The following is a 17398-nucleotide window of genomic DNA, read 5'->3' on the forward strand; positions in this document are numbered from 1 at the left end:
AGTAAGCATCATCACCACGGCAAGGGTGGTGGCGGTGTGTCGGTGGGTGGAGGCTCCACCCGACAGAAGGCGACGAATCCTTCGGCCTCGGCGACGACGGCGATGGCGGCGACTAATCAAAATGGAGGGAAGGGAGTGTCCCTGCTCGGTGATAGTAGTGCGAAATGTGATGACCTGCTGGCGGGCGGTGACGATCGAACCCTGTCGAACGGGGGCGGTGGTGTGATGAACCCGAAGCAGGAGAAACACGATGTGATCGATGAGCTGGTGGCGTCTCTGCCGGACGAGGTGGATGAGACGATGCCATCCCCGGCGTCCTCGCACGGTCGAGGGGGAGACGTGATCATCACCAAGCAGGAGATGGACATCGACGAGTGCTGCCTGGACGATAAGGATCGTGACGAGCGAACCCCGTCGCCCGGGAGCGCCGGTGGAAGTGGTGGACTGATCGGGGGTCAGGGTGGCCGCGCCGAGCCCGAAGCGCTCAACATGAAGCGGGCTCGCGTGGAGAACATCGTGTCGTCGATGCGTGCCAGTCCGGCGATCCTGTCCCAAGCGCCGCAGGTGAACGGTTGCAAGAAGCGCAAGCTGTACCATCCGCAGCAGCACGACAACAGTGCGGCGGAGCGGTACGCGGCGGCAGCGGCCGCTGGACTCAACCTCGGCCTGACGCTGCAGAACTTCATGCTGAGCAGCAGCGCGGCCGCAGCGGCAGCAGCAGCCGCCGCCAGCACGAACAGTGCGACCGATCCGGCCACCACCGACGACGATGACGATCTGGTGGAAACGATCACGACGACGCCCCACATTCACCAGAAGCGGGTGGAAAAGGACGTACTTAAGTCGCAGCTCCGCTCGATGCAGGAGCAGCTGGCCGAGATGCAGCAGAAGTATGTGCAATTGTGCTCGCGCATGGAGCAGCAGTCCGACACGACCCAGGAGGTTGCGGACGACAGCTCCACGAGCGACCTCATGGAGGACGATCTGGCCAGCGCGTCCGACCTATCGCCCGAGAAGTCCCTTCTGCCGGCGAGCCTCTCGACGGCCACCACACCGGTGAAGGATGTGGGCAAGGGTCAGTCGAACGCGGCAGCAGCGGCGGCGGCGGCCGCGGCAGCCGATGCGTCCAGCATGCTGCAGATGATGAGCAAGATGATGTCGGCCAAGCTGCACAGTCAGCTACCGCCCGCGCATGCGGCGCTGCAAGCGGGTGGATTCAACGGAACGCATCCATTCCTGCAGCATATGCAACAGGCGGCGGCTGCAGCAGCTACGATCCCTCACGAGACAATGAGCCAACAGCAGCAGCAGCAACACCAGCAGCAGCACCAGCAGCAGCAACAGCAGCAGCAACACCAGCAGCACAGTCAGCAGATAAGCAATGCGGCTGCCATGTATCAGAAGCTTTTCCTCGAGCAGGAAGCACGGTTGGTGAAGGCGGAGCAAGCGGAAAGAAATTTGCAGGCTACCAATCAGCAGTTGCTCCAGCAGCAGCAGCAGCAACAAGCTCAGCAGCAGCAACAGCAGCAACAACAGCAACAGCAGCTTCAGGTAATGTCTCAAGCGCAGCCACCCAGCATGCCAGATCGGAATGCCAGCAGTAATCCTCAGTCACAGGTAATAACTCAACCGCAAGTAACAATGCAACAGCAGCAGCAGCCACTGGTGCAAAGTCAAACTTCTCAGCCAATGCTACAATCGCCTGTTCAACATCCGCAGCCCCAGACGCAGCTCCCGGTGCAGCAGCACTCTCCGCCGGCACTCCCGCAACCGCCCCAGCAGCAACCGCAGGGAGGACTGCAATCGACGCCACAGCAACAACAGCATCCGCACTCGGTGTCGCAGCAGCATCAGTCGGCTTTGCAGCAGCAACAGCAGCATTCGCCCCCGCAGCAGCAGGCGCAACCCGCCGCGATACAGCTGCCACCATCGAGTCACGTGACGGCTCCGGTGCCGATGGCAGGCCATCTGCCCCCGATGCCGAAGGGTCCGACGATTCCCTCCGATTTGACGAGCCGGCTCAACATGATGCGCTCGAGCGCGAGCTCGATCGCGCCCATGTCCGGGACGGACCTCGAGGGGCTGGCCGACGTGCTGAAGACGGAGATTACGGCTTCGCTGTCGAACCTGGTCGACTCGATCGTGACACGGTTCGTGCACCAGCGTCGGTTTCTAGGCAAGCAGTCGGAGGCGGCCGCAGCCGCCGCCGAGCAGCTGAACAAGGACCTGCTGATGGCCTCGCAGCTGCTGGATCGCAAGTCGCCCCGGACGAAGATCAGTCAGGCGGAGCGCGGAGCTGCCAGTCAGTCAGGTAATGGGCCTATGCTAAGTACCACTAGTCTTAACAGTGCACCGGTGCCCGGGTCCGGCCCGCCGCAGCCACCCAACGTCGCACCCAACGGTCCCCGGTTGAACGGACCCGCCGGTTTCCCGGCGATGGGCGCCCTGGGACCAATGCACGTTCCGAATGGGGGACCCTCGCACGAAACGCTCGGTGTTGGTCAGCAGCAGCAGCAGCCGCCACCGCCGCCACCGCAACAGCAACAGCAACCCGGTGGCGCGGCCGGTATGAACTCGCTCAACATGCCTCCTCATGTACGTCCTTCTTCCTCTACAGCCATGTTCCAACCGCCGAAGGGGCCGCAGAACATCAACTCGGTCGCCGCGGCCGCGCTGTACAACTCGATGAACCAGGCCCTCGGCGGCCCGCCCAGTCAGGTGAATCCCTTCTGCCTGCCGCCGCCGGAACCGCGCGAGCACAATCCCGAGCAGAACGAGGCCCTCAGTCTCGTGGTGACGCCGAAGAAGAAGCGCCATAAGGTGACCGACACGCGCATCACGCCCCGAACAGTGAGTAGAATTCTAGCCCAGGACGGTATCCTGCCGTCCGCGCCTCAGGTGCAGGTTGATTCACAACAATCTCAACAACAACACCAACAGCAGCAGCAACAGCAGCAGCAACAGCAATCGCAGCAGTCGCAGCATGCTTTGGGCGGTACGAACGGTAGTTGTCTTGCCAACACCCTGAACAACAACAACAACAACAACAACAGTTGCAGCAAGAACAACAACCAGCAGTCAGCGCAGCAACAGTCGCAGGTGACTTCTCCTCAGCAACAGGCACCACCGCAGCAGGTTCAGTCACAACAACAGCAGCAGCAGCAGCAACAGCAAGCTCAGCAGCAGCAACAGCAAGCTCAGCAGCAGCAGCAGCAATCGCAAGCCCAGTTCAATAGCCAATCGGCCAGCACGATGAAGGGCGAGTCGGCCCCGGCGGAGTGCACCTCACCGCGATCGTCCTTCCACGGTGGCGCCCCGTCCATGCTGCCCGTCTCACTGCCGACGTCGGTGGCGATCCCCAACCCGTCGCTGCACGAGTCGCAGGTCTTTTCGCCCTACAGCCCCTTCTTCAATCCGCACGGTCCGCACGGTGGCCCGCACGGACCCCAGCCGTCGCAGTTCCACCACATGAAGGTGTCGTCGAGCCCGCCCGGCATCAAGGGCATGTTCGATCCGCGCGACTCGCCACCCCTGCCCCACCCGCCAACGATGCTGCATCCGGCCCTGCTGGCAGCCCACCACGGCAACTCGCCCGACTACGGACATATCAAGGCGTCGATGGATGTCACCGATCGCAACTCGGACTGCACGTCCGCGGACATCTCGTACAACGGCATGGAGCCTACTATATCCTTTTCAAATATGCAACTTATTGACAGTTCCATTGCAGCGTAAGCATCGATTCCTTTTTCTTGTTTTTCACAACGATCACGCACCACACAGCTACAGGGTTGGTCTTATGTTACGGTTCTCCGGACTCGCTTTCCAAAAGGATTATTTTAGTTTCATTTCTTTCTCTTTGTCGAAACTAATCCTTGCTTTTGAGTTTTGTTTTTAAAATAAGCTTCCACCTCCACAAGGGCTCCCACTTTCGTAGAAACAAATAAGATTTGCTTTCCTCAAACACTTCCCAAATGCCCTCACCCGTCTAGTATGTTGGCGAAAAACGTGCAAGGTACGGGGAGTACTGATGTTTCTTAATCAGATTTGCGACTACCATTGATATTGTTTTGTAAAGTATTCTTGGGAATCGGTTCCACACTTTTATAGTTTCAGTCGCGGAGACTAGCACACATTAGGGGGGTAAACCATATCAAGAAATAGGAATTTAATTCGCACAACACAGAATATAAAACCCCAATGGCTGAGATTACTTTGTAGCGAGCCACCTTTTGCAAGCCGAACCGAGGGAATCCTTAGCGGTGTCGAATTAGCCAATCGTTTCTTGCGGGTCCTCCGGTGGAGATTAGTCTCGACATAGATCAATCCACTAGCTGAGTGCATCGTAACATCGTAGCACATCGTGCGGGGTAGTAGAACGTGTAGCAAAACCATTAACACTTACGCACCTTCAATCAGTAACCGTTCCTTAACTCCGGTGAACTCGTCAACCCTGACGCCGATGCACCTGCGCAAGGCGAAGCTGATGTTCTTCTGGGTGCGATACCCCAGCTCGGCCGTGCTGAAGATGTACTTCCCGGACATCAAGTTTAACAAGAACAATACCGCCCAGCTAGTCAAGTGGTTCTCCAACTTCAGGTGAGTGTTTTTATGTTTTCTTCTTCATATCTACATACTATGACGCCGATCGTATCCCAACGCAAGGGAATCAAGACCGGAGGGATTCCTACCGCTTCAATAGACACCGGAAATGGGCCGACAGGAATGAAATTGAAATCAACGCCGGAAGTGGGCAGGATTTGTTTGCAACCCCGTTTTCCTAGGGAGGGTTGTCGGATTCGGATGGCATGCGCAGCTCGCATCAATCCAATTGGTCGATGGGGTAAAGGGGCTGACATTTGAAAGGTTTGACCCTAGCATACGCTGGAGCAAGAAAAGGCAATGGTCTCGGGTCGCCAATATGAGAGCTTTCGATTTATTATTAATACATTAATTATCAACTTCACTCCCGAGGTCAAACAGTGTCCACGGAATACGGTCAAACAATATAATCTAGCTCACGAAACGAGGATACAGTTTTTCCAGCACCTAGAAACAGAACTGGAACCGACTTCTTACTCCTTTTGGATACGCTTTGGAACTCCAAAATCCCACTCATAATGGAGCTTTTCCATCTGTGTTTAGCTTTCGGCGGTCCGCTGATAACATATTTAACGTCAATACGTCTTTCGGCTACCGCGGGACGTGGGACGACGTCAAATCAAACATAATATCCCACAGGTCAAACAAGGTTTCGATATTGGCGTTTGATTGGCAAGCAGGATTCCCCCTCCTCCTCCTCACCCTATGCAGGTTTTTGCTCGATTCAGTAATTTGAATCACAATTGCAAACTAAAGTCGGACTCGGGCCAAAAGGCAAAAGGACACGGAAAAAAAGGAGTCTCCCCGTAGTAATTGATCGAATGCAAATTTACTTTGTGTTGTACCGCAATTGTATCGTCTCTCGTGCATCGTGTCCCGTATGACACAACCTCCCGGGCGAAATGCGGGACGTCGGTGAAACATGAGCCTGATTTTTGGGTTATCTATCCTTTTTTTTGGTCTTTCCCGCCACCGGGGGGGATTACTTCCGCGCGAAGAGTTATGTTCCCAGGGCAGAGCGATCCCAACCCATAGGATGATCTGATGGGAGAGGGCAGTGGTCTCTCGTCTCGCGTCATAAATTATTCGGATATACTATCAATCGATTCAGCTCGCGCCGCGACTACCCTTTTTCTCTGAGGGATCGCGAAAATCGATCATTAAAATCTAACATATCCTCAACCGGCGCTGCACGCTCGCCGCGAGATGTCACACTCTTCGCAAACAGCTTGTTCCAGCGCACGAACTAAGCTAAATAAGTTTGGTGTGTGGCCAGTGTTCCCATCCATCACAGTGCGATGGAAAAGATATACATGGTTTGTTGTTTTCTTATTTCGGTTTGATAAATTTTTGTCCGCGTCCGAATTGTTCCACCTCACGCCTGGACCAACACCATCCCGTCGCCCTTCCGACGGATCCCAACAACCTCGTTGGGATTAGGTTGGGTCCAGCGAACAGTTTACTCTCCCGTGCCCAAAGGTTTGCCCTGGAACCGTTTTTGTTACCAAGGGACAACCGTTCGAGTGAAAGGCCATTTTTGGCCAACAATAAAGTAAAATCGCACGCCACGCTACGGCGTTCGGGTGTGGGTAAGGACAATAGGGACATGGAGGTTAAAAACTCCGAAACACTCCGAAGCGCACACAATTCTATTCCATCATGGTTTTCCCCCCGCTTATTTTCCTTTACTTGGAGGATAGTCTGGCAGGACGGCGGGAAGCGAGGCCCACGTCCCGGGCACTAAGCTTTTGTGCAAGGTGCGCGTGTGTGTGTGTTTGTGTGTGTGCAGAATGTATTCTGCCTATCGGTCCTCTGGCAGCCACCCGCTTCAGCAATAGTTTTCCCGAAAAACACTCTCCAAGCTGAAGTACGTGCCCGGGTGTACATGGAAATAAATTGCATCCACATTCGGTTAGAATTAATAGCATTTGTTATTATGTCTGCTTTGTCACACAACAGACCATCCTAGGCGCTTGTGGACAGCAGCTGGGCTTGGAGGTGGACGGACCGAGCCCATATGCGTATGATGCTGCAAGCCGTCGGACGGTTCGGTGCATTTGCATATATCGTCCATTTTCCCGGGGTGCATTCCGGGGACGGCCGGGATCTAAGCCTCCCCCCCGGAAGGTATGTGGGAGAAATAGAGTTGGTGGAGGTGGTTCGGAAAGGCCTACTGCTTTTTTGGGATGCTGACCCTCCAAATGGGTCCGGTGGTGGACGGGTAATGTGCCCTGACTATCGACTCAGCTGCATATAACGCAAATAATACACACACACACACACGTGCAAGCGCACGCACCGGACGTCCAGTTTTTGGTGAATGTACAGCCATGCTCCAATGTGCGGTTTTGAGCGCTGCGCTTTGGCGATCGATGCACTTTGCGTGCATTCTATGTTTGAGCGGACTCCTAAGCTGGGTAAAAGGGATGCAGCGAGGGCGAGGATGGATGCTTGCGGCGACCAAAAACTGTCTATTGCTTTTCCAACCGGTGGCGGCGGCGACGGCGCGAGTACATACACACAAGGAGTGGAGGGTGGTCAGGGCGTGCGAATAGTGAAGCATACAAAACTGGACTTGATTTTGTATCGAGTTGCATCACACCGCTTTCCCCGGGTGGTTGTGTATTCGGCCCGAAAATAAAGCCTAATGAAATCCCGGACTGCGCAGCAGAGGAGTGCATTCGTGTGCATTCGATGCAATTGCTCGTTGCATCCAGAGTAAAGGGGGTAGGGTTAAAAATTGGGCGCAAGTTTTGTGGGGACACATACATAAAATGCAATAGATCGGGCGCCCATCGGGAGCCTCACAAATGCATACGACACGCACGGGCACATACATGCACGAGAGACATATAGGCTTGGAGCCCGGATTTTCGGGAATCGTGGGAAGGAAATGCATCGATGCACCACACCCCCAACCACAGCTGTTTCGAGCTGTGGAAACTGCAGCAGGAGAAGAGGCTATTGCATTTTGATGTCTCGTTTGTTTTTGCATATGGAACCCCCGAACGCCGGTGGAGCTGTAGATATGATTGTTCTCCCGTTAGCCTCACATTTTTCTGGTACGATCCCCACCCCAGTTCCGGTGCGTGCGCGCAGCAATAGTTCGGCCGTATGTGCGTACCTTTTCCGAATAAATAGAAAAGCATAACTAACAGTAGTGCCGCCGGACAGGGTCAGATATCCCACAGCCCGCCGCGCGCCTTACGTTATGTTAGTGCCGTTTGTGCATGGGATTAGCGCGCGATGGCGATGGCCATATACCCCTCACCGTGCGATGCGTATCTACGTGGTGCAATTTGAATTTTAGGAACACCGCGATTGCCCCCATGTAGCATCCAATATATTGCTTGCGGCGGGCATACGGGATACATGGCGTACATGCAAAATTCGGTATCCTAGCGGGATTTATGTGCACATTTCGTATTTTATTTTGTCAATGTTTTGGAGTTTTTTTCTTTATTACCTTTTTTACCTTGGGTGGAAATTCCGAAACCTGCTTTTTATCGACGGGTTTTGTTTATCTAACGAAACGGTGCGCCGTTTAGCACGGGAGGGTAATGGTTTTAAATGATTAAATGTTTAGGATGTTTCGTTGTGCTTGTTTGTGTATTATTCTTTCGGGAAATACATATCAAAATATACATTGTTTGTGTATGAAATTTAATTTTACGTTGTCTGTATCCAGCGCTTTCGAAATTTCAATTTATATTGATTGCTTAAACTAGTGACATTTGTTAACTTTGACTATAAGAAAGGTTAAACAGTAATCTACCCAACAAGAAGTTCCTTAAAAAATTCGCCTTATATTCTTGGCTCAGTCTTGTCGAATGCTTACCTTTTTTTATTGTAACGTTAACAAGCCTACGCCCACTGAAAGGCCACTGAACGAATCTGAACGAACTCGTCTTACCGTGACGAAAGAGTTCCTCTGGCAAGCTCAACGTTCTTACACCGCCACCAAAAAGACGTTGTTGTGGGTCGTGCAGTTGCACAAAGAACCGCGGGCCACAGCAAACCACTTGGCGCTTGCTCTCGGATAAGTTGGGAAGGAGTAACCCTTTTTAAAAAAGAACTTTGTAGGAAAAGAAGCAAAAAAGAAAATGCTACGGAAAGGATTTGTGTTTGCATGGTCGGCTGCAAGAATCCCCAGCTTATAATGGACCGAAGTGGTAGAAACGTCGTAGAGAAGGCGGCGAAAGAGTTGGAGCCTTAATTAAAAATCGCTTAATTAATGTAATTTCACTAATTAGGACGGTAAGGAGACAAAACCGGTAGGTGAGTGCTAGGAATGCTAGGGCAGGGGAAGTTTTGAAGAAAAGATTGTACAGTCAGGTTTTTTTCGCGATGCATCAGCATGAATTGAAGGCAATTCCTAGGTGAACAGAATTGCATCACTAAGATAGCGTTTTGTTTCATTTTCATACAGTGAGAATTACTTTCATCGTGATATTTGTGAGAAACCCTTCGAATGTTTTATCCTTTGAAATCGTCAACACCATGAAGAATTGTTTTATCTCCTTCTGAATGTGATGGCATTCCTGGGATACTTTAGAAATTATGTCCTCATGGTTCCTCGCGCAGGTAAAAATTTAACTCTTCTAGATACAGGTAATCTTTTCCCAAGTTGGTTTACTGTAAATGATCTTCCAAATCACTAGCGAATTCGGCTTTGAAGAAGATAATCGCTAGAGATTCGGAGTGCTCACTTTCTCGTACCGCTGCTCAAGGAATGATCCTGTTACCTGCCGATCATCTCCCAGCAAAAGCATCCCGAATCCCTCACGTGGATGTGTGTGCGAGGAAATTTGGCGGGAACGTAAAGCCCATGGCAGCCGGCAAAGTCACGATGGATGGGAAGGCAAACGGCACAAGGAGCTAAATCAAAACCGTGCATCGTTTGGATGTACCTTTTGCTACCTTTGCAATCGAAGGGGGAACTTGTGTTTCTTTCTTCCCGAAACGTCTTGGCTTTCATCCGGCATATGCAGGGCCGTCTTACTGCAGGCATCCTTTCGACTACAGCTTGCGTCTTTAAGACGCAGTTCTTTCCATTGTTTAGTTCGCACAACTGGTCCCAGTCCCTTTTTTTCTCTCTCGTCCGGGCGCGTCCCTAAGACTGGGTAAATCGTGATCGTTTGTGCCATGCGACTTCGAACCGTACAGCACCGTCCTTTCGGAGTCAGCTGGTTTTTTTCTTCCCTATTTCTTTCTTCCTATCCTTGCACTTCTGCCTCCGATCGTCGCCGAAGATTTGGCTCCGGAAGTTTACGATCGAGCCGTTTTCTGGGCAAGGGGCTTTGTCACCTCCCTGGCTCTCCGGCAAACCGGCAATTATCATCAGCAAGTCACACCGAAAGTCGGCTGCCCAAGAACTCTTTACCCCCGCCGTAAGCGTTCGCGCCCTTTACCCGTTGGGGGAAGGATGGAAAAGACACAACACATAAAAGATACCGAAGAGATGAAGGAAGGAAAAAACGCTACCACACTGGGAATTATAAGGGTATTTAAATTTCCTGTATCGTCGCCAGGGTTGGTGGACGGTGTCGTGTGTGTGCATTACTCTTGGCCTGGTTCCGCCCGGTGCACTATCGATTCAGTTTTTCTCCACGCGACGCAAAAGAAAAGCAACACACGTGAGGGGGAAAATGTTCGTTATCCGTTGGTTGTGAACTGTTTTCCTTTTTTTTTATTCTTTTGTTTTGTCTTCAGGGACCCTTTCTTCCTTGGTTCCTTGATTTTTCCGAGTGCCGAGAGAAAACTTGCACACGAACGTCTTCCGAATTGTGGCCTTTCCGTACGAAAAACCTACAGGTCGGTTGATGGCTTTTAATTTCTCTTCACTGTTAACGGCCGATTTTCGGCTGGGAACTGGTGGTTGATTAATCGCCCTCCCCTCGTTTCCTTTTCTTTCGGTGTTTCGTTCTTTCTTTCCCTTGCAACAAGAAGAAATGCAATGTGGCATATGCCCGTTGAGGAAAATGTCCGTTGAACCGAGCGGGAGAGAGAGAGGGAGAGGAAAAATTAGCGGTTCGCTGATTTTGACCGTTGGCAGCGTGCTTATGGACTAGGCGCCGCTGGAACCGGTAGGGTCAAATGTGGTTCCATTTCGTTCCTTGCGCGAGGGGACAACATCGTCGGCGCGTGAGAAAGAAATCGCTCTAATGGGAACGTTGTTTTCTTACGACCCGGTAAGGCACACACACCGCGTACGGTTGCTGTTAGTCAAATGATTTGGTCCGTTAAGCATCCAGCAAGAGACAGTGTGTCTCCGGCCGGCCACCTCCGCGATCATTCGTGAGAAAGTTTTATCGTAAGAAACGGTTTTTTTAAACGTTCCACGCATAATGAAGGCACATAGAATTAATGATAGTTGAGTTAAAATCAAGCCTTGAAACAAAACGAGTGAGATTTAAATGCAACCGTTAGAAATCTGTACGTCGTCGAAGCCGTTTTCCGTTGAACGGTTGCAATTAATGCCTCTTACCATCAGGAGCGTTCTATTAATTATTCAGATTAATAAAGATATTAAGGACATGAGCAAACACAGTGGCCTACCATGCAGCGGTCCTTTATGGCACCGAGGTGAAGTTGACTGAAAGGAAAGCTTTCCGTTCGACGATGGGTTTCCACTCGGTTCCTCCCACACACAAGTGTGTGCTGACACACTAGCCATGTGTAGCCGTTGCAGTGTTCGTGTTTTTTTGTTCATTCCTGCTAAGGATCATTGCACATTAATGATTATCCTTCTCGGCAAGTGGCGCTCTTCAGCGCATGGTGTTGCATTCTTGCCAACACACACACGCTTGCTGGTCGACCTCATATTTTTCCTTTCTCTATCCCCGTACCTTTCGTTCCACTGGATATCCTTCCTCCCAAGGGATGCAGGATTCTTTTCCATGTGACTATGGATACGCCCCAATGGGGATGGTGATGAATTTTTGATGACATACGAACGATGCACGCCAAAGCCAATGCCATGTCGGCGAGGAAAGCTTAACGTTTTTTCTCATGCTATGATTTTTTGTTTTCACCCCCTACCTACACATATGTGGCCGAAGATTTTTTTTTTGTTTTGTCTAGTTTCGCATGCTGTCAAACGTTCTCACACGTAAAGAAAGGACACCCATGGCCGGGCGAACAAAACGTGGAAAGAATGTGGCGCTTTCAGTGAAGTAGGAGACACGTAAATGGGCAAGGAGCCACAACACGACCAACGACATTATCGCGCATAATGTGAAGTGAATAAACGACAAAAGAGCGAACCATGGCTAAGCCGCACGCGGTGAGCGATTATGATTATGCTTACGAGCCGGCGGGCGGGAGGACTGTGATAACACTGGCACAGGGTGGTAATTCCGGTGTCTTTTCTTTTCAGTGCGCTAACTCATCATCTCTTGTGCATTGTGGGTGGTGATCGTGGAAGGGCGTGCAGTACCGCATCCCGTGTGCCCCTCTCCACAAGGCTCTCTACTGCAGCCTTAACTAGCTTCTTGTGCATGCACTTTTGCGGGCCGTGCGTTCTGGCTTGCATTCGGTAAATGCAACCGAGCAACGCCGGAAAAGCTGAAGAACAACAGCAGGACAATGGTGTCATGTGGGCGTGAGGCGCAATTCTTTTCCACCGTGTTCCGGATAGTGAGCTGGCGCGCCATTCACCGACGTGCCGGAAAATTCACACTCGCAACAAAAGAATGCAAATATCCGTGCATGTCATACGAACCCGTTTTCGTATGGATCCGACTTTTTTTTCTGTTATATATTTTTTCATCCATCGTGTGGCAAGAAAGTGTTTAATTGTACGTACAATGAAGGGCTGATTACGGCCCGTTTTATTAACGCGCTTGTTCATTCGATCGCCTGTTGTGCCTTCTCTTTTTTTTTATTTGCTGATTATCCTTGCCCGGAAGTGCTTTAATTATCCTTCGCTAATAATGCGCAGGAAAGGACAAATGTCACTCCGTACAGGAAATTTGTAAATGATGGTGGCTTGCACACTTCTGCCTACGCTGACGCCCATCAACAATGATTAAGAGTGCAACATATTACAGCATATCGCAACGTCGCGCCTTCCCCGCGATGGGCGACAACGGTCTCTCGTCCTGACGTCGTCTAGTGTGGGTGCTTCTGAAGGACCGAATTGTGACGCGGCACGGTCTATGCTGCCGGCTCTCCATTTGCATATGTGTCGCTCGCTGCAGGGGCATATGGACGGGACACTCTTGCATGCAGGAATGTGTGAACACAACACGACATCATTGCGAAGGCGTCAAGACGCAAGAGAAAAGCATAATATTAGCATTGGCGTTGGAGATGCCTGACAGTATTTCTCTTGCTTTGACGCCTCGCCGCAGGTCTCTCCATGGCACCGCGAGGGTAGCCGTTGTCGGTCGGTGGGGCTTATGTTTGTCGCGAGGTGAAGCGTAGCGAACCCTGGGAGCGGAATCTTTGTGGGTTGGTGGGACCGTTTACCTACTGGCTTGTACGGGCGCGCTACTCAAGTGCTACTTCTCGTATGCATTTATGCCTGCGGTTGCTTGCTTCTCGCACGCTAGCCTGTTTTTGTGCCACTTTAGGTGTTGGTTAGTTCCCGCAGCCATAGTCTATGGTGACACTTCCGAGCGCTACTTCAGAAGGGCCGAAGTGTGTGTGTGTGTGTGTACAGTATGACTTCTAGTGCAGGATCATCAAAAGATCTTCATATTTTAATTGGCGTAATCATGGCCTCAAGTTTCTCGCTCTATGTTGGGGGTAGGTTTTGGTTGTTGTTGTGTGCTTGTGTTCCCCCTATGACCTGTGAGGGAGAAATCTGCCGGTGACAACAATTAAAAGTATTAAAGCTTTCAGCTTATATTGAATTGCCTTTTTTATTACTTAGCAGAAAGATTAGTATTCCCGAGACTCATGAATTTGCACACCGTTTACAGGGAATTTTACTACATTCAAATGGAGAAATACGCCCGTCAAGCTGTGAGCGAAGGCATGAAGAATGCCGATGACATCCATGTAAGCAATGACAGTGAGATTTACCGCGTACTCAACCTACACTACAATCGGAACAACCACATCGAGGTAAGTCCTAGGAAACCCCCATTTGTTATTATCTCTATGTATACCTTTGTGTATATTTGACCCGCAAAGACACCTACCCCGGGGTCCTGTGTGGTCAAATATACCCGGGACCTTCCGCCCCTCTCCAAATTGGCAAAGCAACATGACGCACAAATTATCAAAACCCTTTATCTATGCTTCCCCTTCCCGCCTTCGACGCTTTTAGGTGCCCCAAAATTTCCGATACGTCGTTGAGCAGACGCTGCGTGAATTCTTCCGCGCGATACAGAGCGGCAAAGACACCGAGCAGTCGTGGAAGAAATCCATTTACAAAATCATTTCCCGTATGGATGATCCTGTGCCGGAGTACTTCAAGTCTCCGAACTTCCTCGAGCAGCTGGAGTAAGAGAACGGGGACCGGAGTAACGGACCAACCCGTTACAACGTCTACCGGTGCAGCGAGGAGGAAGTCGAGGGAAAAGGGTGGGAGACAGGTGGAAAAAGCTAGCTAAAGCTACTAGAGCGTGTCAACCAACTGACAAATCGAATACCAAAAAACCCGGAAACGTGTCCAAAGCCCACAACGGGGTAACAAGAAGATGAAAAGAGAACTACGACACCGAATCAATAATAGAGAAGGAAAAACCCACAATGAAACAAAAAAGAGAAAGTAATATATAAAGCACTGATTGTGTTTTGAAACGAAAAGAGAGAGAGAGAGTAATTTTATTATTAAAAATTAAAGTAAATTATACAAAATTGTTATCTTAAAACAAATTTATGAAATATGAGTATGGAGAGCAGGCGAACCGGAAGGACAGAGAAAACGATAGCGATGAACTCGGCGACAAAGCTAACAATAAGAGTGAGCAAGAGGAAAAAACGATGAAAAAGGACAAAGAGACTATATTATTTAACAAAAAAAAACCCCTCTAAGCACAGAAGGAGCAAAAACTGGCGATAGCAAAGCAAAGGCAGAAGCGAAATCTATTAAACGAATCAACAAAAACAAAACAAACAAGTAATGCAAAAATGGTAAAACATTTGTGGTTCCTATAATGTAGTGCGCTTTACCCAAAGATACACACATACACACAAACACGTATAAGGCGGCTGGAGACAAACATACGTAGCCAACACAATTGAACACAACAAAGCGTGGCGAAGAAAACAAACAAAAGTTGTCCACCAGAAAACCAGCGCAATCCCGCACTGTACCGGCAAAAGGGTACACACGCGGGATAAAAGGCCTTCAGATTTACTGCAATTTAAACGCTGTAAAAGCGTCAGTGGCAACGAGAAAAACCATGCAAGAAATACTTGAAAGACGGAACACACCGAACGGTATCTCAAAAAAAGATAATCATGGACGGTCAAAAGTATTTTAGATGGGACAAAGAAGAATCGAAACAGAAAGCAAATCACACGTACACGGCAAACCTCAAAATTTACCAATTTTTAGTACATTTAAGGAAGCGTTAGAAGAAACATAAGAAGTAAACCAAAAATGTGCGCCATTCAGTGCATCATCCCTAAAAAGCGTACGGTCGCGCGACATATGGTGTGTATGTCGAAGAGCAGAAGGTATTCCGTCATGGAACAGTCACGTGCATTTATGGCGCACTAAAACCAGGAAAGATCAGCGGCATTGCAAAGGAAAAACACAAAAAGGCTACATTGCTAATGGCGCAGGAGGAGGAAACACCTGATGTAAACTGTATTGCGTAACGTCGAATCGAAAGGCGATTCTAATCGGCGACTAAATTACGTACGTTTTGTAGTGTTGAACTGTTTGATGCAGGATTTTGTTTTCTAAAATATCAAAGGTAATATACCTTTGTGCTTACAAATTTCTTTCTTCACGGCCGTTCACTTAGACTAGGCGTCAAGGTGAGAGTCGTCGTTGTTTTTCACTCATTTTTCACTGTTCAATACGATGTTTTCATATTTCTTCAGTTTTGTATAGTTAGGCTTTAGACTCATTAGTTTCGTAACTAGGTTTTAAGGATGGGAGCTGGTTAGAGAGTTAGAGTATACATGTACAAATGGCTAGAAACACGGATAAGCAGCATGTGCTTTTCGCACCTGCAAGTCGCGAACTCCAAGATTAGTCCTTGGGTAGATCAGCTCGAAGCAACAGAATCAGATCACTGGCGCGTTGAACCCACTCTCTGTTGGTTTTTGGCGGCTTCGTGGATATGTAAATATGTTTATTTATTATTATATTTTTTCCGACACGGACTACGGAAGACGGAGGTATGAGGAAAACAAAAACGAGGCGTTGAAAATAAATTATGTTTATTGAGCAAAATTCTAAATCTAAATTTTAAATGAAATTATCAAAATTGCAAAATTTGGACGACCGTTCGAACGGCGACGCGCTGCAGAGCTCTCGCCACGGGACCGTGGCCGACGCCGTTTCCTGGTCGTGTTTTAGGTAGTGAAAGTGTTTAACCATTTATTTTTTCCGTTGCCTATGATTTCAAGCGGTTCGGTTAGCTGGAAGAGTTGAAGGAGGTCTCGTAAGAAAATTTTTGAATATTTTTAGGCTAGACACACACACACCGTGCCAGCAACGTTCCGGTTGCGATGAGAAAAGATTCTTTTCTTTTCCACCCCATGTCCCGGAATGTGTGCTGCATGGTGTAATCGAAATTAGAGGCAAAATTTGTTATTTCTGGAAAGATGTGGGGACAAAACTGGTCGAGAAAGCGTACTGATGTTTCGTTTATTGTTTTTGGCGTTATTTCGGCAATTTAGGCAAAAGAAGATAGAAAGAAAAGATGATTAGACATGTTTTAAGAGAACGGAGTGTAGTAGACGCCCTTGATCGATGTTGCTTCGAGTGTTGATACGGATCGACTGATCGTACCGATGATCTATTACCGCAGGATGTACGCGTATGGAGGATGGTATACGTTCACTGTTTTTGAAGACAATTGGTGGGCAAAAACTTGTTTCGATCGACTGTAACGGGTGGTTTATTATAATTTTATTTCCCCTTTGGGCGCATTACAAACTTTGCGATCGTTGATTGAAAAACATTAATGTCCTTACTTTGCATTGCGTACCATTTTAGGTTTCTTTTATAAGTGTGTTGTGGCATCTACTTTTACCGAAGGAAATGTTCGTTAGTTGCATCGGCGTTCTGGATCGATTGACTGTGGCCCTTTGAAATTGTGCACTTGCATCGCAAAACTATTAGATCAATTCCATGTAAGAAAAATATGCAATAGTAATATTACTCGATATGGCAATACTAAGAAGGGCCCCCGGACAGTCAATCCTAGCAGGGCGCGCTGCTGCAAAAGACGGGGCTTTTCTGGCAATAGTAGTACTCACGGACTTACCAAAACGTACAACAGTCGCGTACCAAAGCTTATTTTTAATCAAAGCTAAACCTATGTTGGGGATGTATAGGCCCCAAAAGTTTGCTTTCTAGCGATTAGGCGAAACGATGCGGTAACTACTCCATTTGCCACCATGGTGGGGGAAAAAATCCCTGCGGAAAGAGCGACCAACCTGGGGCTAAATGATCCTAATTTGTCAAATTCTACCTTTTAAAAAACCTATTGCTAAAAATAATCACAATTTCATATTTTATCGGTGAGTTTCCTAGTCGTTTGCGTAAATTGATATATGATAGGTCGACTCCCTTTGCGGAGGCAAAATTGAAATTGAATGGATTCATCAAGAAAAACAAACCAAATCCGTAGTTCTGGACGGTGTTGAAAAAAGTTGAATG

The 17398-nt window shown here is 49.2% G+C and overlaps 1 protein-coding gene across 1 annotated transcript in view; it reads left to right on the plus strand.

Moving 5' to 3' along the window:
- The window catches only part of LOC131286864 (homeobox protein prospero), a 56309-nt gene extending 41524 nt beyond the window's left edge, over positions 1–14785 (plus strand). The window contains exons 4-9 of the mRNA XM_058315870.1: positions 53–2311; positions 2618–3135; positions 3166–3731; positions 4420–4599; positions 13530–13674; positions 13880–14785. Of these exons, the coding sequence (XP_058171853.1) occupies positions 53–2311; positions 2618–3135; positions 3166–3731; positions 4420–4599; positions 13530–13674; positions 13880–14059 (3848 nt within the window). The 3' untranslated portion in view covers positions 14060–14785. The remainder of the gene's footprint in view (positions 1–52; positions 2312–2617; positions 3136–3165; positions 3732–4419; positions 4600–13529; positions 13675–13879) is intronic.
- The last annotated feature ends 2613 nt before the right edge of the window (positions 14786–17398 follow it).

The sequence above is a fragment of the Anopheles ziemanni genome, chromosome 3 (genome assembly GCF_943734765.1).
Source record: "Anopheles ziemanni chromosome 3, idAnoZiCoDA_A2_x.2, whole genome shotgun sequence".
Taxonomy (NCBI): Eukaryota; Metazoa; Arthropoda; class Insecta; order Diptera; family Culicidae; genus Anopheles; species Anopheles ziemanni.